The sequence below is a fragment of the Mastigoproctus giganteus genome, chromosome 12 (genome assembly GCF_048544385.1).
Source record: "Mastigoproctus giganteus isolate SK-2022 chromosome 12, ASM4854438v1, whole genome shotgun sequence".
Lineage (NCBI taxonomy): Eukaryota > Metazoa > Arthropoda > Arachnida > Uropygi > Thelyphonidae > Mastigoproctus > Mastigoproctus giganteus.
Window position 1 is genome coordinate 125,565,393 of NC_143586.1, and position 24,814 is coordinate 125,590,206.

The 24,814-nt window shown below is 41.4% G+C and overlaps 1 protein-coding gene across 2 annotated transcripts in view; it reads right to left on the minus strand.

Annotated features, from left to right (window-relative positions):
- LOC150077399 (DNA damage-regulated autophagy modulator protein 1-like) overlaps window positions 1–23,659 on the minus strand; it is a 76,800-nt gene extending 53,141 nt beyond the window's left edge. For both annotated transcript variants that reach the window (XM_090386140.1, XM_090386141.1), the window contains exons 1-2: window positions 23,572–23,659; window positions 12,822–12,997 (exon numbers count right to left, since the gene is read on the minus strand). In XM_090386140.1, coding sequence (XP_090242266.1) covers window positions 12,822–12,958 — 137 coding nt within the window. In that variant the 5' untranslated portion in view covers window positions 12,959–12,997; window positions 23,572–23,659. The remainder of the gene's footprint in view (window positions 1–12,821; window positions 12,998–23,571) is intronic.
- Between the last annotated feature and the right edge of the window lie 1,155 nt (window positions 23,660–24,814).

Below are 24,814 nucleotides of genomic sequence, written 5' to 3' on the forward strand. Positions count from 1 at the left end.
CTTCACTATCCCCGTTCGACAATATCAAGAGTAGATCGGGAATACGCCATTTTCGGAATAACATCTCATCGTGGACAGCAGTGTAGGCGGAGAAAGGTTGTGAACGAACGTGGCCGTCGACGTCTGTCTCGCATTGTTTCAGCCAACCGGAGAGCGAGAGTGGCACAAATCACTGCCGACTTCAACTTTTGGTCTCCGTTCAGGAAGCTCAGGCGACCCTGACGGAGACCTGCCAGAGAATAATGGGCAGCCTGGCTACCTGCTAGTGGTGTGTGCGGGCAACGTGGGATCCCATCTGGGGTCCTGCGGCCAAATGCCAGGACCCAAATGCCAGGACACACAACAGAACCCAATACGATACTACACATTCAACACACTACACTTTTTCTGGCATTTACAGTGTTCTGTATTTCTTCACAGTGTACATATGGCGCAGATGTGGGAAACCACAGGTGGCGCCCGACCCTAACACTGTGCACACTACGCCGACTTCAACGAGAGAGGTGCCATAAACCGTCTCCACCAAGGCCATCGGGGCACTCAATAACCGCAATTGGTTATGGGAGCCGATACCCCAGAGTCTCATCACTAACACCACGACGCAGGACTATACGCCTCAACTGGGCGAAAGAACATCGGCACTAGACTTTGGATGATTGGAGACGGGTCTCCTGGTCTAATGAGTCCCGTTTCCAGTTATTTCGAGCGGACGGGAGGGTGCGTATCTGGCAGAAACCGCTCGAGCTATGCACCCGTCATGTCAACAAGGAACTGTTCAGGCAAGTGTACTGTCGGTAATAGTCTGGGGCGTGTTCAACTGGCACACGTTGGGACTTCTGGTACGTATAGACGCATCAACGGTCCAGGTTACGTGTCCATCCTTGCAGACCATGTACATCCCTTCATGGTCATTGTGCTCCAACAGGGCAATGAACTCTTCCCGCAAGACAATGCACCTCCCCCGCCAGAGCCCTGGTTACTAGAACATGGTTCGAAGAGAATTCCGCAGATTTTACCACCATGGATTGGTCTCCTCGTTCACCGGACATGAACCCTGTAGAGCATCTTTGGAATGCTGTGGAAAGATCCATTTGAACTTTGGATCCTCCACCCAAGAATGCGATGGAATTATGGACAGGGGTGCAGTAAGCATGTATGGAAACGCTTTGATGAACTAGTGGACTCAATGGCGCGTCGTATGACTCCGCTTATCCGGGGGGAAAGGTGGGTCTACCCGTTACTATAGTATTTCTATGATTTCTGTCTACTCCGTGGATATAAGCTCTGTTTTCTATTCTCAGCTCCTCTCTCTCTGGTAATGTAGGTCAGCCGGCTGCAACAACCAGAAATCCAATCCTTTCCTAAAATGCGCAGACGGGAAAGCTTGTCTTCTACCCGACGTCACAACCATCCTGTCTAATTCAATAGTGCCTACTTCACCCTGTCTCTAGATAAACTCATAGCCCGCGAATAACAGCCATAACTTCACAAAATCTGTTCAGACTATCTCCAAATTTCTTACAGAATGGACTATGACCTCTCTTCGTCTTCCTACCGCGACCATTGCTACATCACTTCTCTCAACCATAAGTTGCTGATGTTGGCGCTGGTGTCTTCACATTATTAGGTTAACGCATTCTCCTTTTGCTCGTAGCTCTTTTCACAAGTGAGGCTTTGCCCTCACTTCTATTCCAATGTGATATTATTTCTCCAAATTGAGGAAAAAGGAAACTGCGAGCGTTTTATTATGCTGGTGAATCTCTAGAATTCATCCCCGAAGCAGAGTGAGTTTTCCCCAGAAGGCACGGAAATACTCACTCCACGATAAAAATGGAATGTTCCCCGAATAGAGCACTCGTCATTCACGGGGAATATGACAATTGGAGCAGGGCACGGAAATGCTCTAAATAAAGGGGATTTATCCGGCCGGACAAATCCCTGGTCAAAGGAAGTCTCCCCAGAGTGCAGTATAGTCACCGCTCTTCTGCGCGAGATTTCCAGACCAATACCGTCCTAAGACGATGTCTGCCTGCGCGTCACATCTGAACGGTATGACCATGAAATCAGCAGCCGCATGGTCTCAACGGCTGCCGTGATGTCATTCTGGTCGCTCCTTCCATTTGCCTCGTACCTAAAAGGAACGAAGGCAACTCCCTCTCTTGGAAGGCCTTCCAGTTCGCAAGGCAGGATTGATACCGTTGCGGTAGACGAGATTCTGACCTAAAGGCGTTCAGTCATAACCCCTCTGGATCAATTTTCCAGACCTGACGTTCCTCTCGTACCGAGCAGAATTGCTATCGCAACGGTTGCATTAGACAGGATTCTTGACCTAAAGGCGGTTCGGTCATAGTCCCCTTCACCAAGCACATGAATTTAAACCTGCTTTTCCTTTCTTACTGAGCAGGAGTATTTTCCCAACGAGTAGTCGTCATCATGGGCTAAAATTAACCTCTCTTAGGGCGGTTTGCACCTTCACCCTGCTCTAGGGATCCGGCATACAGTGACTGGACGCCAACGTCGCTACTACGCTCAGCTGCGGTATTCTAATATCCTGGCAGGACCTGTTTTTCCCCCCTCTTGCTTTACATCGTAAAGCCAAAGGTCAGGATGTTCTTCATTAGTCCAGCTCATTTTGTCTTCTTACTTCTCCGCCAGGATTCTGCCTTCAAGGTGCTAACCTCAGGACACCTGCTTTACCTTTTCACAAGGGACTAACTGCCAAACTGAACTGGAATCAGCATAACAATTCCTTCCCCTTTGATGCAGTTTGAGTAAACATTGAAAGTAGTGGACTTTCATTGGCGGCCGACAGGCAACCTCCCGCTTATGCTGTACCTTTCATGTCTCTTCGACTTAACAAATTAGAGTTTTATTCGGTGGGGCGGTCGTGAAACCATTTTGGGTTCCCCCACACACAACTTCATGTGAGGAACCCGAAAGAGCAGCAAACTCATTATTTGAACCCGGTTAGCACAGGGCCTACCCGTCGGGCTTGCCACTGTACGGGGTCAGCTGTGTAGACCAACAGGCACTACTTCGCGAACGGTACGAGGAGCATTAGAGCAAACGCAAAACAACACAGATGTCGGGCCTTGCCTCGCACTCATTCTGCCCGACCTGCTTCTCAGCTTTACGCTTCACCCCGTTCCCTAAGACTCCAGTCTGGAGCGTAGAGGAACCGCTCCCCTCATATATACGAGTGCAAAGGTCTATAGAATTGTGTACTCGATCTTCGGTAAAAACAAACCGTAACTCTCATCGAAAGTTAGCCGCAGCCTTCCGCTTCAAGAGAAGGTCGCCCGGTAACTTCCCAAATTAGTACGGTTAAAAAAACAGCAATGTCGCGTTGGTGTTACCCTGAGATTTGTTCTTCTTATCTCTGCTGTGACAGAGAGGCGGATTGTGCCCGGCGCGCTAGCCGCATTGCTGACTGAATTGGCGGCAGACATGCATATCGACGCCGTTCAATATTATTTACGTAAAAATACACGCTAAGCGATCGTGGAAGTTGCCGAACGCGGTAATGTGAAACACTGGTGCCGCTGTCGTTGTAGACTACTCGTCTGAAGGCTGCAATGAAGAATGCAACCAGAAATAGAAAAGAAATAGTAAAACTCCTATTTCCGAGCAACCTGAAGAATTAACTTTTGTAATTCTAAAGGTTGATCGGAAAATGCCGTTTTCGTAATGTTTACCAAATATCATGCAACGAAAGGGTTTTCCTAGCTGTTCTTCTAAGTCCCCATCGAATAACACCGAAATTTCTTCCAAAATCTTGAGAAAAACAAGAAAATTCCCATTTCTGAGCAACCTAAAGAACTAACTGTAATTATACAGGTTGATAGGAAAAAGCCGTTTTCTTGAACAATGCGAGATAAATAAATGAAGCTGGTGGTATCTAGTACTCCTGGCTATCGTATTGTTTATATTATATTTTGCATTTATATAGTTTTAAGATTTTTCTCTGTTTCGGCAAAAACAACTGGATTTTTCCAGTTTTTCCAGTACAATTTATAAATTTAACGCAAACGTGGTGATGACAATAGAGTGTTCCTAAAGGATGTTCTTCATTCCTATCGTTTAAAATAAAAATTTCTTTCAAAAACTAAAGGAAAATACCTTTTTCTGAGCAACAATCTACAAACTAGCTTTTGTAATTCTGTAGGTTGATGGGAAAACGCTGTTTTCTTGAAAATTCGAGATAAATATATGACGCCAGTGGTATCTAATAGTTATTGCACTCGTACTGTTTATGCTAACTTTCGCATTTATATAGTTTTAAGATTTTGCTCTGATCCGGGCAAAAGCATCTGGATTTTTCAAGTTTTTCCGCTTTAGTTTCTAAATATCATGCAAATGTTGAGAATAAAAGAGTGTTCCTGATTGTAGTCTGCAGTCCCTACTGTTTAAAATAAAAATCGCTTTCAAAAACTAAATAGAAACAAGAAAATGTACATTTTTGAGCAACCTAAAGAACTAACTTTTGTCATTCGCTAGATTGATGGGAAGACGTCGTTTTCTTGAACAATGCGATATAAATAAATGAAGCTAGTGATATCTAGTATTCCTTGCAATCATATTGTTTATTATTAATTTTGCATTTGCATAGTTTTAAGATTTGTCTCTGATCCGAGCAAAAACGAATAGATTTTTTCAGTTTTTTCGAGACACTTTCTAAATTTCACGCAAATGTTGGGAAGAAAATAGTGTTCCTGACTATACTCTTCAGTCCCCATCGGTTAAACTAAAAACTGCTTTCAAAAACTAAAGGGAACAAGAAATTGCCCGTTTCTGAGCGACCTACAGAACTACTTTTGTAATTCTATAGGTTGATGGGAAACGCCATTTTCTTGAAATTCAAGATAAATAAATGAAGCCAGTGGTATCTAGTATTGCTTGCAATCGTATTGTTTATTATTAAACAATAACTGAATTTTTCCAGTTTTTTCCAGTATAATTTCTAAATTTCACGCAAATTTTGAGAATAAAAGGGTGTTATTGACTATTCTCTTCAGTACCTATCGTTTAAAACAAAACTTTCTTTCATAAACTAAAAGAAAATACTACAATGCCAATTTCCGAACAACCTAAAGAACAAACTTTGGTAAGTTACATTCATTGGCAAAGGTTTCTTTTGTGAACAGTGTAGAACGGTATCAATGATCGCTTGCAGTGTTATTTTTACTGAAATTTGCATTTACAAACAGTTTTGCTGTTTTTTCCATTCATCTCCATGAGTATATAGAAGCAGTTAAGAAAAATAATAAAAAATATAACCCGGTTTCCGTCATTAGGGAGGTCGGTCCAGTACCTTTTCCATCCAGTCAGCCCATCATTTCTGTGGTGTGGGTCCTATTCAAGTAGGTTGGTTGGTTGGGTAGGACAATTTGGGTTTCAGTGCTGGTGTATTTGCTCCGGTTGTTGTCGAAGTTTCATGTTTGCTACAAGGCATACTGTGCCCTTAGTTCCTCATCGTAGAACGGGTTCTTCTTCTGACAAAGAGTTCCTGTGCGAATCTCGTGAGGTAATTATATTCTTCGCTTGTGTCCAAGAGATGATGCTCCTGGCTTAGGTAGATCAATCTTGTTATTAGGTTTCCATGCAGGTCCTCGTAGTTTGTACAATCGTGCATGAGACAGGTCCAGCTTTCCGGTTCTCCACATGAATAGTTGGGGTCTTGGAGGTGGCCCAGAGGCGTTAGTTTCTCGTTGAAGGGGCCGTGAACCGTCAATATGTAGGTGGCATATAAGCCTGGGTGGAACCATACAGGTAGTTTCGGGAAAACCCTGTCTACATCAGGTATGAAGCGTCGTGTCACTACCCCTTTGGTTGAGTCTGTCCACCTGTTTTGCCATTCCTGTTTTAAGTGTGCCAAGAGCCGAGCTTTTTCCATTTTTATAGTGTTTGTGGGTTCAATCGTAAAGCCCGAATAGGTCACAGAGATTCCTTTTGGCAGGTAGTATACTAGTCCGCATCTGACCACTTCGAGATCTAGTGCTAAGGATCCGGTAAGAACCTGGAGCGCCTCCGTGCTCACAGTATTGCAGGCTCGGGTAGTTTTGAGCAATATTGTTCGTTGTATCGAGTCCAGTATTCCTTTATTGGTGGCCAGTCTGGTTCTATGGTACCATATTAGTGCGGCGTATATGATCGCCTGGAGAAAGCATCTGGGATTGCCTTCGTTCACCTCGAGCATCCATGAACCGTGGTCGTCCAACACCTCGCCGGCGGTTCGTGGGTTTTCCCTCCTCGGACCACTTTCAGTAGGTACTAGCCACGGCTGACCATTCCATTCAAAATACCATAACCCAACCACTCCCGGTGCAAAAGCACATCCGTGGCTTGGGTCCTCGAAAAATGGCAACAGAGTTCAAATATTAGAATTTTGTTAAACAATCGATAAAATAAACTAAATTTTAAAAACACCACTTAGCCCGCCATCAGAAACTATATGTCTTGTTTTAATTTATAACCACATATCTTAATGAGGGCGGTTACCGTCCCTGCCTCGAGGAGGCGGGTGACTACTTTCTAGCATTCGCGCTCTTCTTTTAAAAACCGCATCGACATATAGATTAAAACTTCTAAAATTCTCTTTTGTGGCAAACAAGACACTTAGACAATTCGTCTCCATTGATCCAACTGAAGCTTCTAGTAAATTTCTATATTCTAAATATTGCACACACTCTAACATTATATGCTTCGAAGTCTCCACCTCACCACAAGAACAGAGGGCAGAGTCTCTGAGCCCTAACTCAAACAATCTGAGTGCTAACCCATGTCCTGTCAGTAGAAACATAGCACGCATTCCAAATTGAAGCCATGGTTTAACTCTTGTATTTACAATATCTACCATTGGAAAAAAGGAGTAAGTTTGCCTGCCCTTCTCGGATACTTGCCATTTTTCCTGCCACTGCACCATCAGTTCTGAAACTATTCTTTTCTTTTCTGCTCTAATGTCAGAACGGGAATAAACATAATTATCCAATGGACAGGATGACACATTTAGAATGGTTTTCCTAATATTATACTTTATATAATAAACCATTCCTGCCAATAGAACTTCATAATATACCGGCAATTTACCTGCAACCACCTGCAAGGCGTCATTCGAAACAGTCCTCCGGCATGCCCTAGTGATGGACAATAACACAAAACGCTGTGCTTGTATTAGATGCTTTCTAATTAGAGAGTTTTCTACACGATGTACCCAAGCTCCGGAGGCGTAGGTCACAATGGGGACAAAGACACAATTATATAGCAAATTCAAGGATCGTCCTCTTATCCCCCAGTCACACCTTACAACCCTCCTAAGCTTGGAATACAATAATTTAACTTTGTTCTTGAGATATTTAACATGTGCAATAAAAAATAACCTCTCTTCAAGCATTAAGCCTAAATACCTCACCACTTTGACATATCGAACAGTTCCACCAGACAACCTTACAGTGGGAGGACGATTTTCACTTAACTTACCCTTCAACAGCATTTGCACTGTTTTCTCCATAGATATTGTCAATTTATTTTGATTACTCCAATCCTGCAAGGAGACCATAGCATTCCCTGCCCTAGTCTCTAACTGCAGGCGAGAATCTCCTTCCACTAACATTACCAGGTCATCAGCGTACGCTATGCACTCCACTCCTTCAAACGTTTTCTCAAGGAACTCATCCATGACAATATTCCAAACAAAGGGGCCCATCACCGAGCCCTGAGGACATCCTCTTGTTATAACTTTATTAACTCTACTGTACTTTGTAACTACATTCACATCTCTTTCTGAGAAGTATTCCTTGAATACATTGTATAAGTTATCAGGACATTCTGTTTTTCTTATTCTAAAAAGGACGCTCTCCCACCAGAGCCGGTCGAAGGCCCCCCTGAAATCTATAAAGATCCCTAGCACATACCTAGCACCGCTCAATTCCACAGCCTGGACCAGCTTATATGCTGCATCTTCTGTACTCTTTCCCTTTTTAAAACCATACTGGTTTACAGAGCACATAGATTTACTTTCATATTTAATCATTAGCCGCTCTATCAGCAGCCTTTCATATACTTTTCCCAAGACTGATAGAAGAGCAATGGGTCGGTATGTGCCAGTCTCATTCACGGGGTGAGATGCTCACGGTCAGCCACGGCTGACCGTGAGCATCTCACCAGCCGCCCCGTTTCTGATATGCGCTGACTTAATCATTTGGCCGTTACAATTTGGCCTTTGTCAAACTCGCTGCCGAACTTAAGCGAGTTCGGCAATGAACTCATTAACGGAGCTCAGTATCAGGTGTTTTTTGTACCGTGTCCCTCCCTGCGCACGCGCCGTAGTTCCCCTGCAGTTGCTTCGATTTGCATAACGTTTTGAATGAGATGCCTTCGACTATTGGCAAGAACTGACAAATTGACAACACCAGCTGCTGTCCTTTTGAACTTAATTTCCGCTACAGGAATATTTGTGTTTGTCTCTATCATACGAAGAGATTGCACAAGTAACTTTGACATAAGTTGACAGACGCTGTGCGCACCCCTTACCCCAATGTCACAGTTAGTGAGCACCTGAATTTTTGTAGACAGCATGTTGTGTAGACAAAAAAGTAGAAACAGTGTGCTGGTTTCTGTAGTCATTTCTTTGGACGGATTTACCAATGTGTATTTTCTTTTGCGGGGCACAAAGACTGCACCCGGATACAAAGATCGTATTCTGTACCCTAAAGGGATCTGATGTAGGTGAAATAGTGGATATCTTACCGAACGTAAGGCTACATCGCTTCAGATCGATCTAGGTATGCCAAGCAGCCTTCGGTAGTATAGAGTCTCCAGCTTCCAGAAAAGCAGACGAGAAGAAACAATTTTAGGAAGGCTCAGGATTGGGCATACTCATCTCACTCACCTGTATCTGTTAACTAATGACAGTGCTCCACAATGTACATCATGTCAAGTACAACTGACCATTCGCCATTTGTTAGTGGACTGTCCCCACTTTCAAAACATTCGCTTAGACACTTTTAAATCATTTACTAATATGCAGACATCAATAAATTTAATACAGATTCTGGGAGATGATCCTAATAAAAAAGAACTATTTACTTTCCTAAACCGGATAGGAATATATAATAAAATATAGTTATTTCATATTCACCATTAGAAAGACACAATATGGCCCAAGTAGCCTGTGTCGTTAAATCCAACAACAACGGTAGTATAAAACATGATTGGAGGACTCTTAGGAAACATAGAAGTTAAGTTATTTATTTAAGGAAGGAATGTCAAATGTTCATCAAATATAAAAGGGAGCTGAGTGATTTTGTGATCAATAAAAGAAGAGAAACTGTTGAAGCTAAACATAAAAATGGCAGCTTGCGTGGACAGGATCTATCCAATTATATTGAGAGAGACTGAAAAGCAGCTAATTAAGCCCTTAGCTATAATTACAAGCGTATCTTTGGATTCAGGAGGCGTATCTGTGGACCGGATGTGCACTAATGTGTCCTCAGTTCACAAAGGAGGATCAAAAGGTGAAATTAGTAATTACATACCTGTTATTATTAATTTCACTCATGCCTTCTGTTCCAGGAAAAATAATGGAGTCTCTGGAGAGGTAATGCAGGACCATCTAGATAGGAATACAATTTTACTGCAATCATGGCATGGATTTGGTAAGAAGCGATCTTCGACCAATCTGATTGGATACTATAATGAAGTAGCAAAGCAACTGGACGCAAAAAAAATTTGATATCATATACTTAGATTTCAGAAAAGCTTTTCATACCGTTGTACATGGAAGACTTCTGTGCAAATTGGAGCAATTTGGCATTAAGGATAATTACTGCTATAGGGATAAAAATGGATTGGTAAGTGGGAGAAAACAGAGAGTGGCTATTGATGGACACTGCTCTTTATGGACTAATGCTATTAGCAGATTCTCCCGGATTTCACTGCTGGGTTCATTTTCTTTTCGATATTTATTCACGATATTGATGAAAGTATATCAGGCATAATGTCCAAGTTTGTAGACGATACAAAGGTTGGCAGGGTAGTTAATGACAGTAATCAGGGTAACTTACTGCAAAAAGATCTAGAAAAAATTAGGCAAATCGGCTGAGAAATAGCAGTTGAAGTTTAACATTGACTAATGCAAGGTACTGCATATGGGTAGTAGTAATCCCAGAAAGTACTAACTGCGCGGTATTTTCTGGGATTACTATACTCAGAGTAGCAGAAAAATGAAAAAGATCTGGGGGTATTGTGCAATCAGATATAAAGTTCTATGAGCAATGCAGCAGTCTGCCAGGACAGTCATTGTGTTTTTATCTATGATCTACAGAAACTATGCTAGCAAGGATAATGAGATGTTATCCCATTGTATAAGACAATGGTTAGGTTGCATCTTGAGTAGCGCATACGGGTATGGAGGCCTCATTTTAGAAAGTATATTCTGTTCACCTTCTGGAACGGGTGCGGAGATGAGCAACAGGATTGGTGAAAGGAACAAAAGGATGGTCTTACTAAGATTGATTGAAATGTTTAAGGCTTTGAACGGATTCAGCAATCCTAGTGCTGTTGCCATTTTCCTCTTACTCAGACTACGCATGTGAGAGTACATACGTCAGCTGAGTAAAATTAAATCTGTGTATGGTTTTTTTCTCATAGTAGGCATAAATTCAAATTGTGGAAGAATGGTTCCAGAATAGATGTGTTGAGGTTTGTATTCAGCCAGTAGGTGGTTGATGTTGGAACAAACTTTCATCTGTTGTTGTGGAAGTGGATAGTTTGAATAAATTCAAGAAGAACTAGAAAGATTATTTGAGGGAATACATAGATCATATGGGTGTTTTTTTTTTTTTTTTTTTTTTGGCTGATGCTTGCTTTCTTGCATCATATGGTACTACTGGTACTACAAATACTAATAATATTGCTATCAGTGAGTACCATTGCCATCCGAACTTCTTGATAGCTTCAACAACACTTTACAGCATCATTCTAAGTCCTGTCACCTGGTGTTCCAACATGTTGGTTTTTAGGAACATCAGCGATTCATGGCATATTGCGCGTTATGTGTGTAGAGGTGAAAGGTTGTCCCATGAATACAAATCTGCCTGCGTATATGTCCACTAGCCAATTTGTATTATTTGCATGCTGAAAAGCCAGAGAAATTCACGGAAAAACTATTCCCTGCGTCGATGTCAACTAACTTCACCCTCGATAGAAGAGGCCTATCAAAATTATGATAGTCATCGGCGGCACTTGAACCCAGACTTCTCCGAATCAGTGACAAGTGGCGTAACCACTATTCTCTAACGGAAGGCCTCTGAGTGCTGCACTGGGGAGGCAAAATATTTCCTCCCCACGATCCGTTGGTTTTGGTTTCTGTTCACATAGACGACCTTGATTCTTAATTAAGTCGTCCTCCATTATTTGTGGAGGAGTTTTCATTGTCAATTTACCATTAACTTTCATTAATGAAATCGGCTCATGGTTAACCAATCAGTAGTAAATATCGAAATATTTTCAAAAAATTTGTTCACAAAACGATCACTAGGAGCCGCAAATTTAAAAAACTACGGTACATTCATTTTTTTTAAAGTTGTTAAGTGAAGGTAGGTTGTGGAATGTGCAAATTTAGTGAAAAAATTGATATTCGAATTACATACATGTTCTTGTGGAATATTCAATATTAGTGAGAATAATTCGATTATGCGCAAGATATAACTTGATTTTAAAAAGAGTGAGCAAAAATTCGCACCGACCATAAAGATGTTATAAGAGAATTTTGCTAAAGGCAGCCATTGAACAATCCGCATCTAGCTATGCAAGGTTCATAGAAAGCTAACAGGTATGTTTAAATGTTAGGCACGCATTCTGAATTCTTCCCTTTGAAACAGCTGGAAGGATATTTTGCTGATACAAAAAAACAAAAAAAAACTACAGTAGAACGTCAATTATCCGAACCACCGTTCCCCCCCCCCAAAAAAAATTATAGAATCTACTTTTAGTCAACTAGTTGCTATGCTAAAATATTACTCCTGCCGCGTAATGCATTCGTTTTCGATTATTTATTCGAAGATATGTATATGCAGTATAGCATAGAAATAGTCTTAATTTGTCATTACAGGAATTTTAAAAAAATGTTGGCTTTAGTTGTTGTGCGAACCCAGGACCTTGTTGCGCCATTGGCTGTTGTACCATTGTCCTTTGTGAGTGCGGAAGTATGGTGTGGGGGGGGGTGCTTTCACTCAGACTGCTGCGAGCCACTGCAGTGTGAGCTTATTTCAGACGTTTTGTTTCTAATCACTCATTCGAGTTTTTGTTCTCAACGTTCGAGTTTTGGTTCGTGGCTATTTCAAAGTGAAATACTGTGTCGTTTTGCTTTTTACTTTTAATACTGCTGTCCATGGGCGCCGCCAGGATATTTCTCAAGGTGGTGCATGTGGGAGAAAATTTTTCGTTCACCAAATTTTCATCAAAATAAATTAATGAAAATATTAAAAATGGTGTATTACTTCGAAATCCAAAGGTGGTGCATTTGCACCATGCTCCCTTGGATGCAGTTCTAAAGAAAAAAACGTACCAATTATACACTTCTCTCGCGATGCAGTTGGACTATTAGGTACTCTCTGCTGGTATCGGCTTACAGGTATTAACAAACAGTTTTGGATGGTAGCCTAATTAGTGCAAGTAAAATAAATTATCTTCTTTTCTGCTAAAAACAATAATATTTTCATTTGTATTACATTTTCCAAAAGTTAAAATAAAATCTGTTACACGTATACTTATTTTAATGTACATTCCACTATGGTTTGTAAATATTACACGAAATAAAGTACCTTATAAATGGAATAAATGGTGTTACGTCATCACGACCGACAGCAACTGCAAAAGTCAAGAAGAAACCTATAGTGGTAATGGACGCAAATATCAGTGGAATATAGTGAACCCTGTGGGCAATTGCGGTAACACCCATCCTTAATGGTATGTGGTCAACTCTGCTTTACTGAGTAACCTATAAAAAAAAAACGATAAGTCTGTGAATTCATTATAAAAACTTTCTTCGCTTCAAACAAAAAAACAAAGGATTTGAATTCGAAGAAAACACTATTTTAATCTAATTATTATTAGTATTATCTTTATTTCTCCTAGGAGAGACACCCGGTTACAGCTACTGGCCAGGGGATGAAGATACTCATTTTCTTATGCCACAGAAATATAACACTATATACAATTCTCAAATACATGTAATCCTTAACTGATTTATACAATACGTGTAAAACTTGATATCACTTTTGATTAATTAAGTGAAAAGGCTTATCACTTAATTAATTCCAACGGGTAACAACTTAATACTGCTACATTTAAAGTATACTGTACTTGTGATTTAACCCACAGTAGTGGGAGATTCACCTTATTACAAAAGCACAAATATTTACAGCGGGACAGCGTACAACGGGTAACATGCACTAACGAAACATTCGGTTTCGCAGTAATATAATATAAAACAACATAAAAGTTAATTTTACCGTTTCTAGCAAAAAATATATATATATAATATTAGGCTTCCCCGTAAATAATTACATCTACCCATATATTTAATTTGTCTGTAAATTGCGTGTGTTCCTGTGGTCGATTTTCCTGTTTTGCTGGACGAAAAACCCGTTTCTGGGAGGGGGGGGGGGGGGACCTTGCTGTCCACGCTTGAGACCGACTAACTCAGCTAAGGAGTGAAAAAAACCCATTAAAGTTCCTCTCGTCATCGATGGCATTCGAACCCGGGAATTTTCCACCTTGTGTGGGGAGGACGGTGACGATACCACTGTGCTACCCACGCAGACGCGCATACCTTGCATACTACTGTTTCTTCTGTGGGAGTAGAGGGCGGTATGTTGGGAATATCTTGACATCTGTTTAATGCTGTGGTTGAGATTTCTAAAGCTCGCCAGGTGGTGCCCGGAAGACAATGGCGTTGTAGAGAAAAACTTCTTTTCTGTATGGTTTGCTTGGCACAGATTTCAGTGTTGATATTTAGGTTGTTGAATAGCTGTATGGTGTTCGCTGGAAAGAATCTTCCCAGACTGTCCAACTGTGTAAATGCCGCCCTGAATTGCGGTTCCTTATCTGCAACTCGTCTTCGCTTTTCTCCTGGAGTTATCATCCACTCTCAGGCTTTCGCTGGATCCAGCGAACACCATTATGTTTATTACGGAAGCGCTAGGGCATTTATATCAACTTCATAGTTAGCATAGCAACAGCAGTCTCAAATGATGCAAGCTTATGCAAAATCAGCAACATCAGCAGTCGCAGAGCAAGAAAAAAAAAAAAAAAAACCACGACAACTCCCAACTTTCACTTATTCATTCCTTCTAACAGTTTATTAGTCCTACCTTGAATATATTGAAAATATTAGCTTTCACAACAACAGAAGGAAGTTTGCTCCAGCAATCAGCCACCCGCTGATTAAAGGCAAACCTCCGCACATCTGTTCAGCAACCGGTCTTCCTCAATTTGAATTTGTGCCCCAGTATGTGATCTGAGCAAGAATCCCATCAGCACTGCGCTTGCTCAATGCATTCAAAGCCTTAAGAAGCCTTTCTTGGTAAGAGCATCCCTTTGTTCCACTCGCCAATCTCGTTGTCCTTCTCTACACTCGTTCCGGCTGCTCAATGTGCTTCCTAAAATGAAGCCTCCAGACATGTATGCGGTACTCAAGATATGGTCAAGCCATTATACAAAGGGATAATCACGTCCTTATCCCTGCAAGCAGGGATAAGGCCTATGCTTGCAGGGATAAAATGAAAAAGACCCGCAGGTCTTTTTCATTTTCTACTGTCCTGATTGTCGTACCACACAGTTGGTACGTTATTGTGGGGTCACTACTGTCCATATGCTGTATTTTGCATTTATCAATGTTAAACATCAATTGTCGTGTCTCAACCCATCTGCCTAACTTTTCTAGATCCTGCTGCAGTAGCAAACTGCCATTATTGTCATTAGCCATCCATCCAACCAACCTTTGCAAACCTGGACATTAAGCCTGATATGCCTTCATCAATATCATCGATAAATATAGAAAACAATAACGGGCCCAACACCGAACCCTGCGGGACTCCACCAATAACATTAATCCACTAACAGTATCCATTGATTACCACTATCTCTTTCTTCTCCCACTCAACCGTCCCTTTATCCATAGTAGCAATTTTCCCCCTCAGCATGGGCACCTGTACGTGGTGAGGGAACCTCCCAGTGATGTTGCAGTCCTCCAGATTAGTATCACTGGGATCCAACATCCACACACCAGGTTCCAGGCTAGCATCAATAGAATCCGACGTGTTTGCCATGCGCTGCGACCTGTGGAAATTCGGAAGTGCATCTTGGTGTTTGAGTTTGAGGGGGCCCAGATTCAATACACCATTTTGGCCCCTGCTTTCAGACACAATTTGGCCTCGGTAGTCCTTATCTCGTTAAGCCCTGTACCAACAACAACAACAACATCCCCCGTTTCGACATGACGGGTGGCCCAGGATGGCCCGGCTAGGATCAATCGGCTAGTGGGTTCGCCTGCATGGGTCAACCGTGTCAATGCCATTCCCCTACCCTCAGGGTCCGAAGGACAATATTCAGGCTGTCGGCGGTGCGGGTATTGTGTCTGGGTAGTCCTGACGTTCCACTCCGAGAGCATTTATTGCTTGCCGGGTAGTAGGCGTCTCTTTGGGCTTCGTGGTTGGTGGGGAGACCGGGCGCTGAACCACAATAAAAAACTAATATGAATGCTAATAAATATTTTTCTTCAGGGGCCGTAACCCGGTTCCTATCAGCAAGCAGCAATGAGAAAACAGAAAGCACTATGGCGCCTAAAATACAACGAACTGCAATATCATCGATACCTATCCGAAGGTTTTTAATTATTCACTCAACCAGCGAAAAACCTATTGGAAAAATGTCACCATTCTTTAGACAGAAAGGGTTACAGAGGCTAGCAAGTTCCTCTAAATCAGTTAAGAGGCTCCGTTCTGGGGACCTATTAATTGAAATAAAAAAATGATAGGCAGTCTGAGCAGCTACTCCGAGCAATATCAATCGGAGGAAAACCGATAACAGTGACACCACATAGAACACTATGTGGTATTTTAAGAGAATTAATGCGCATAGGTATGGGAATTGTTCCCACCAGGAACGTTATACTGACTTTAAACTCACCAACTTATCCTAAAGCTGGCTTTAGGATACATTGGTGAGTTAAAAATCCTAAAGTTTAAAGCTGGCTACATCAACTCTGCAGTACATCCATCTGTTCAAAATCCTTTACGATGTTTTAGGAGTCAGAACTATGGACATTCTCAAATGGCCTGCCGTGGAGTCCTTGTATACGCTGGTTGTGGTGCCAAGGACCACGAAACAACATCATTTTCAACCACAAAACCCACAGCATTAACTGCCAGGGAGAACATCCAGCCTACTCACGAGATTGCCAGAGGTGGAAAGAAGAATAAGAAATTCAACGGCTGAAGGCAGAGCTGAACATATCATATCAGGAAGCATGGAAAACGGTTAAACCTATAAATATCAACAAATCCACCCACGCCCAGAAGGTAGCAGGGAGATGTTCCATTGGAACTCAGATGGACATGACCATTCCTCCAAAAGAGTCATTCACTCCCATCGAACGCTACTTATTAAGGTCAAAAACCTGCACAGAAAGATCAATCAGCTGTCAATGCCATATCGGTACCTCCTAATGTAACAAAAGCAATTTCAAAAGAAAAGACCAAGAAAATTGAAGTACCCCCTAGTACCCCACGAAAACATGGATCCAATTTCGAAATGGACACAGGACATCGTCCATACTTCCCCAAAAAAGATAAATCTATGAGTGACAAAAGTAAGCTATCAGCACCTGGGAAGCCGCCTGATGCACCCACCAAGCCAAAATCATGGCTAAATTCCTACAATGGAACTGTCGTGGATTCTGGCGAAACAATGATGACATCAAAGCCTTCCTGAAAAAGCATGATCCGGTTTGCTTTTGCTTGCAGGAAACATACTTGACGGCAAATTAAAACCCTTCCTTTCGTAATACTACCATCATTCCAAAAGGCAGAACTGGGGACGGACCTGCTCGTGGAGGTTTGCTATTCTTCTGGCAAAAACACGAAAAGCAGCATACGAATTTCAAATGTAAGGACTCTCATTCTTATAATGGACTCTTTACCAAAGAATAGTTAAAAACAACTCTAACTCATACCAAGACAAGTGCTGCTGGACCAAATCTCATCCATTACGAAATGATCAAACACCTGTCAACTAAATCCATGGACCATTTGCTCTTTCTATACAATAGGATCTTTCTAGAAGAGCAATTTCCGGATTCCTAGCATAAGGCAATCGTGCTTGCGTTTCCTAAGCCAGAAAAAGATCCAAAAATTCCAACCAACTACTGTCTTATCGCTTTGACTAGCTGTCTGTTCAAAATCCTGGAGAGAATGGAAAACGCCCTCTTTTATGGTATTTGAGGTAAATGGGCTCCCCTCCTGAGTACTGTGTGGCTTCCAAAGGAACAGGTACATTTTAGACCATTTAATCAGTCTCGAAACTTCTATTAAAATTGCATAGAAATTCCTAATCCTTTTTAAAATTAGAACACCTGATGTCCGTGTTCTTCGATGTGGATAAAGCGTATGACACAACTTGGAGATTTGAAATTTTAAAAGAATTTTATAGCATCTGTCATAGAGGTCATCTCCCAGTTTTGATCAAAAACTTTTTAACACGACGTTCCTTCCAAGTTCGTGTAGGGTCTACCATCTATCGGCCTTTCAGCCAAAAAGAGAGAGTACCTTAAGGATCCCTCTTAAGTGTTACGCTTTTGGCCATCAAAGTGAATTCCATCACGGAACAACTTCCTCCAACTATGAATTCTGTCCTCTGTGTTGATTTCCGCATGTGCTGTATTGCCACTTTCGGCTTCTAAGACGCAGGACGATTTTTTAAGGTATTTATAAGAAAAAAAAGAGCATCTTATAAGCCGATAATACGATAAATGTATGTACAGTATATGAATTGTAATAACGGGAGAGTTTCAGTGTATGTGCTTACACGGAGACTCTTTCGTGATATATTCCTTCACACGAAGCATAGTATCTCAAGAGCAAAATATCATTAACAACTTCATAATTACTATATTCATATCAATCGTTCACTTTAAAATTCCAAGATCAGGCCTTAGACCGTCCTATTTTCAACAGCCCAGAAGATATTCTAGATTCCTGTTCCATGTATATTATGATGTTTCGATTGTCGTCATAAAGCTAGCAACCATACATTAGGTGTTTCCAGCTCTCCATACCGCCGCAGACACAGGTAGGGTCCTCTTCAATTCCCAAAAGAAAAGGTTTGGCATTGATGGCGCCATGTCCGGTGAGCAGGTATGCTGCATGGAGTCCAGGTGAGAAACAGGTTGGGAACTTAGGGTACACTCGGCCGACGCCAGGTATAAACTTTTTGGTTTTCTTTCCTATGTGGGAGTTCGTTCGTCTGTCTTGCCACACCTGCAGAAGGTATCATTTCATAGTGGAAACTTCTCGAGGTTACCAAGGAGGAAATCTGCCCTGAACTAAACCCACAGGGAGTGATTGCCGTTAAGATAATTAATGCGCAGTGGGATGGGAAACTGGTTCGAACTAGGAACATCATCCTGACTTTTAACTCCCCGAGGTCTCGTTATGAGATTAAAGCTGGCTACATCAACTGTCCAGTGCGTCCATATGTTCCAAATCCTTTACAATGTTTTAGGTGCTAGAAATATGGACATTCTGAAATGATCTACCGTGGAGTCTTTGCATGCGCTCGATGTGGTGCAAAGGACCGTGAAACAACATAATGTTCAGCCACAAAACGCACCTGCATTAACTGCCAGGGAGAGCATCCAGCCTACTCACGAGATTGCCAGAAGTGGAAAGAAGAATAAGAAATTCAACGGCTGAAGGCAGAGCTGAACATATTATAACATGAGGCAAGAAAAGCGGTGAAACCTATAAACATCAATAAACCCACTTATGCCCCGAAGGTAGCAGGGAGATGGAAATGACGATTCCTCCAAAAGAGTCATTTACTCCCATCGCACGTTTACTCTTAAGCTCACAATAACCTGCACAGAAAGATCAATCACATGCCACTCCCATATCGGCACCTCCTAATGCTCCACCAGTAAGAAATGCAGTAGCCAAAATAAAATACAGAAAAAAAAAAAGTTGAAGTACCCCCTGGTACCTAAGAAAATATGGACGTTGAGGAGAAGGAGGTACAAGGTGAGCCAGTGTGCTTTTTCTTGCAGGACAAATACTTGAAGGCAAACAAAACCCTTCCCTTCGTAATACTACTATCGCCCGTGAAGACAGAACCGAGGACGGACCTGCTCATGAGGGCGTTGCTGTTCTTCTTGGCAACCATACCCCATTTCAACCTATTCCGCTCTCCACCAACATTGAAGCGGTAGCAGTTCGCCTTACGGTAGAGTATTTGATAGCAGTTTGTTCAGTTCATTTACCACCTGGGGCCGACATCTCCCAGAAAGACCTTGAGGATCTCATTATGATGCAACTGCCTACTCCTAGCTTACTCCTGGGCGATTTCAATGGACATAACACTATGTGGAGTAGTGCGGACGTTAATGGAAGGAGATGTGTCATAGAGCATATGCTCACTGACAATGACCTTTCCCTTCTAAATGTGGGAACTAATACCTTTTTTCACATTCCTACCGTACGATCTCTGCTATTGATCTCTCTATGTGCTCCCCCTCTCTCCTTCCTTCACTCACTTGGGAGGTAGAAGAAACCTTTGCGGAAGCGATCCCTTCACCTGATAACCAGCCTACTTAACGGGGGTCATGTCCATCTTTTAGGTGACAGCGATGGAAGATTGATCAGGCTGACTGGAAGGCCTTTCAACATCTGGCAGCCTTTAACATCAGTACAGTCAGTCAGGAGCCTATCAGTGATGCAGCGGCGTACGTCACAGAAAGCATTTTCAGTGCAGCTGCAACTATAATTCCAAAAACAGCTACCCGGTTTCCACTGTTTCCGAAACCTTGGTGGAATACACAGCAGCAAAAGCACAAAACAAAGCTTGAGGGGTATTTCGACCATATCCTACCACGACCAATCTATTAGCCTTCAAACGTGCACGCTATATTCGTCGTCAGAGCCAAAAGGCATGGTGAATCCACTTTACTTCCACTATTACTCAATCGACCAGCACTAAAACTGTCAGGGACAAAATCCGGAAAATGAAGGGGAAATATACATCTCACCCTTCATCGATCCTAGAACATAATGGATATGTTATTGCAGATAAAACTGCAATAATTCGTCCATTATATATGTAGATGTTGATGATATGATAGAAAAGGTCTCTTCTGGAGGCCTTTTCTATCATATCGTCAACATCTTCATACTCCCAAGAAGTTGTGGTCCTGAAAGACAAACTCGAAAGGCAGCCAATTAATTTCAAGTTTAAAATTCATATCCTTATAATGGGCCCTTCACCGTAGAAGAGTAAAAAACAGCTCTAACTTTTACCAAGACAAGTGCTGCGGGACAACATCACATCCATTATGATATGATCAAACAAAGTCCACGGCAAAATCCATGGACTAACAGCTCTATTGCTGGCATAAGGCAATCATTTTTGCCTTTCCTAAGCCGAGAGGAAAAGTGCTAAAATCTCAAACTACCGTCCTATTGCTCTGACTAGCTGTCTGTACAAAATCCTGGAGAAAATGGTCAACGCCAGCCTTATATGGTATTTGGAGGCAAATGGACTTCTCTGTAGATTGCAATGCGGCTTCCGTAGGAATAGGTCAACTTCGGACCATTTAATCAGGCTGGAAACCTCCATTGGAGATGCTTTTTTTAAACGAGAACACCTGGTGTCCTTGAATATGGATCAAGTGTTTGACACAACTTGGAGATTTGGAAAATTAAAAGACCTTTATAGCATCGGCCTTAGAGATCATCTTCCAGCTTTTATTAAAAACTTTTTATCTCATCGTTCTTTCCAAACCCGTGTAGAATCTACTCTCTCTCGGCCCTTTAGCCAAGAGGAGGAGGAAGTACCTCAAGGATCCATTTTAAATGTTACGCTTTTTGCCATCAAAGTGAATTCCATCACAGAACAACTTCCTCCAACTGTAAACTGAGCCCTCTATGTTGACGATTTTAGCATATATCCTCACTCCTGCAACATGAGGATAATTGAGAGGCAACTGCAACATGAGGTTAATTAAGAAGAAACTGCAACATGTCGTTGACCACCTGAACTCATGGGCAATGAATAATGAATTCTGGTTCTCACCACAAAACACTTTTTGCATGCACTTTTGCCGAAAGCGCAATCTTCACCCTGAACCTGAACTGAGGCTTGGACAAACTGCTATTGCAGTAGTACCTGAGACTCGATTTTTCGGGCTCGTATTTAATAGAAAGTTGAGCGTTCTACAACACATCAGTCAACTACGTACGAAGTGCACGAGAGGCTTGAATATCCTACGTGCAATGTCTTCAAATTCTAATCTTCAAATTCTAGTCTTCAAATTCGGCTCCCAGGTATACGCATCTGCTAGACTCAGCGAATCCACCATCAGGCGATCCGTATTGCCATTGGAGCATTTCGAAGATCTCCTGTCGAGAGTCTCTTTGTTGAAGCGAATGAGCCATGTTTATCGCTTGTCGGGAACAGTTGCTTCTACACTATGCTTTGAAACTGAAATCGCTGCCAGACCATCCCACGTGGACATCTGTTTTTGAGCCATATTGGGAAAATCTGTACAACACTCGTCAGACTGCCAATCAGCCATTCGGTATTCGTATCCAGAGGCTACTCAGAGATTTGGACATCACATTATAAAATGTTGCCCCATGGCAACCTTCTCCACCCTGGTATGCTCGTGTCCCAAACTGCGACTTCTCTCTTAACAACTGGAGAAAAGACAGTACTCCATCCACTGTCTACCTGCAGCTCGTTTTAGCACAGCGCTCTGAACTTTCTGACTCCTTGCCAGTCTACACAGATGACTCGAGGTTAGAAGTCTGTCGAATCTGCAACTGTTTTCCTAGATACCACAGTATCCGAGCAGATCTCCCACGAATGCAGTGTGTTCACTGCAGAGCTGCACGCAGTTGAGCTAGCCTTCGATCATATACAAACCACCCTCCACAAAAAATATATTATATATGCCAATTCTCTGAGTTCATTGCAGGCTTTTTCATCGATTAGGTTCAACCCTCATCCTGTACTGTGATTCAGCAGAAGCTCACTTCGTATCGCAGTCTGAATTTGATGTTCGTTTCTGCTAGATCTCCGGCCATATTGGGATCTCAGGAAACGATTTTGCAGACACTGCAGCCAAATCAGTGACCATTTTTAACTCTTGCCTGTTAGTCCACTATACAAACTACAGGCAAGTAATTCGAATGAAACTGGTATCCCAATGGCAACACTCATAGCATGGACAGGCAGCAAACAAGTTATATGAGATTAAGCCTGTAATTGAACATTGGCAGTCTAGTCTGCGCAGGAACCTAAAAGAGGAAGTTGTTCTATCTCGGCTCCGCATAGGACATTGTCACTTGGCACATTGCTATCTGCTGAGGGCAGGCGATCGTCCTATATGTAGAAATTGTGACACCATTTTATCAATCTGCCATATTTTTATTTGTTTATGCTTTTTAACTGTTTCATCACTTTTAACAATAATATATTTTTATAGTCTGTATTATATTTTAATATGTAATTTAATATACCCTTTGACCAAGTATTTTAATATACCCTTTGACCAAGTATTTTAATATACCCTTTGACCAAGCGCATTATAGCCATAGATGCTAATACGCCATAAAACCTTTAAAGAAAGACACAAACAAAAATAATAAAACAACTCTAAAGAAGAATGACATGTCTAATAGCACTCTCAAAACTTCCAACTCCTGAAATACATGAATAAAAGCGATAATCGCAAAACACATTAATAAAAATCTGCCAAAATTAGCAAAATGAATTTTACTCGGTATACAAAAAATTTGTGCCGTCTTCTACAAAAAAAAAGCTAATTATAAACAGCCAAGTATTTTAAAGCGAAGCACCTCCTTTGGAAACTCTGGTTAGGTTAAATTTATCGAATTACGAAACCGATTCATCATCATTTGATGACAAAACAAATGACTGAAAAATAATAGTGAAAAAGAATAATCCAATAGTGAACCAGCGTAAAAAAAATAACTGTTACAACGAATCAATAAATTTACATTTGCGATCAAATTCGCAATCTGAAGAGTGCGAATGTTGAATCCCAAGAGACAGAAAGTTCAATTGTCATTTGCACAAAAAAAGCAAATTTTTTTGTCTTGGTCTATTTGGATTCACGCTGAAGAGAAACCCTTCCGATCTCCCATTGCAGGAGACCTGGGTTAGGATTAGCAAATTTTAATCTGAATTGCTTGCGAACTAGTGGTCTTACTGTACGCAGTACTAGCTAATTAGAGATTGAACTGAAATACACAAAAATTCGGAATCAGAAAATCTCACCTTGCCGTGTTTCGTTGAACCAACATTTGTCACTGACCAAACTGCCCTTCCAGCGGCAGCATTTCTGTTCCCTAAGCGAAAAGAGAACTATGCTACTGTCTACGTTCACTAAATGTAAATGTTTCTTCCGCAGTAACACATGTTCAGCATCTGGCATCATATGTCATGAAGCAAGTGTTCGGTACTGGGATTGCACGTCAATGTTGATCTACTCATCAAACATTCGGAATATTGTGAAAAAAAATCGCTTTTTCCACAGTATTCTACGTAGTCGAATACCCATTGCAAACACAGTGGGATTTCTGTCTTATTTTAGTGAATAATTCATTAAAATTAAAAAAGTCCTTGTAAGAATTGAATCACCGGTTAAGATATTATGGTCTTGTATCTGGGTTCTTTGTTTCTCTTTCAGAACGACCTTCAGCATTGCAATTTAATTGTGCTTAGTCTCAATATTTTCTTTTACTATGGATCCTACGCCAGTTTTATCCCATCGTCTGCGTTAAATCCATTATGGATGTCAGGCGTTGCAGTGATGAGGTAGCAATAGCCATTAAAATGACCCTGATGATCCTACAAATCATCAGGTCAGGAAACATAAGCTGTTACAATAACCTGTTTCAGTTATCACTGACCGTTTCATACACTAATACAGATCATAAAATGAATATGACATATATTCAGGAAGATTCTTGGTTTCCTGGGGAGAAAGAGAGAAGGAATGAATAATCTCTGCAGAGAATTATTTTAGGTAACGTATTAAATACCATTTTCATGTATATGAAAACAGTATAAAAACAGTGCTATATATTACAATTAAATGACTTTGAACGGTGTTTCCCTTGAGTCTGGGTGACTACGGTAAATTGCTATTCATCTTAGGCAGATCATGTATATATTAAGTGCAATAGCATCATTAATACACAGCCATTTCTGAATTAACAGCATATTTATAAGGCGGCATCGTTTTAAGTTTAATTCAGAAACGGCAGTGTATTAATGGTGTTATTGCACTTAATATATACATAGTCTAAACTTGCTCGCAGCTTGAGGCTTTAGTCCTAAACGCATCTTAGGCAGATCTTATGACAGTTGGTCGATATTGGCACCAGTAAATTATTTATTCAATTATTTATTCAATTATTTATCCCATAAATTGTTATTCAGACTTATTTTATCCATCCCGGCATATACTGCCGTACCGGGATGAAGTTGTATACTTCAAATAGAGTAAATAAACAAA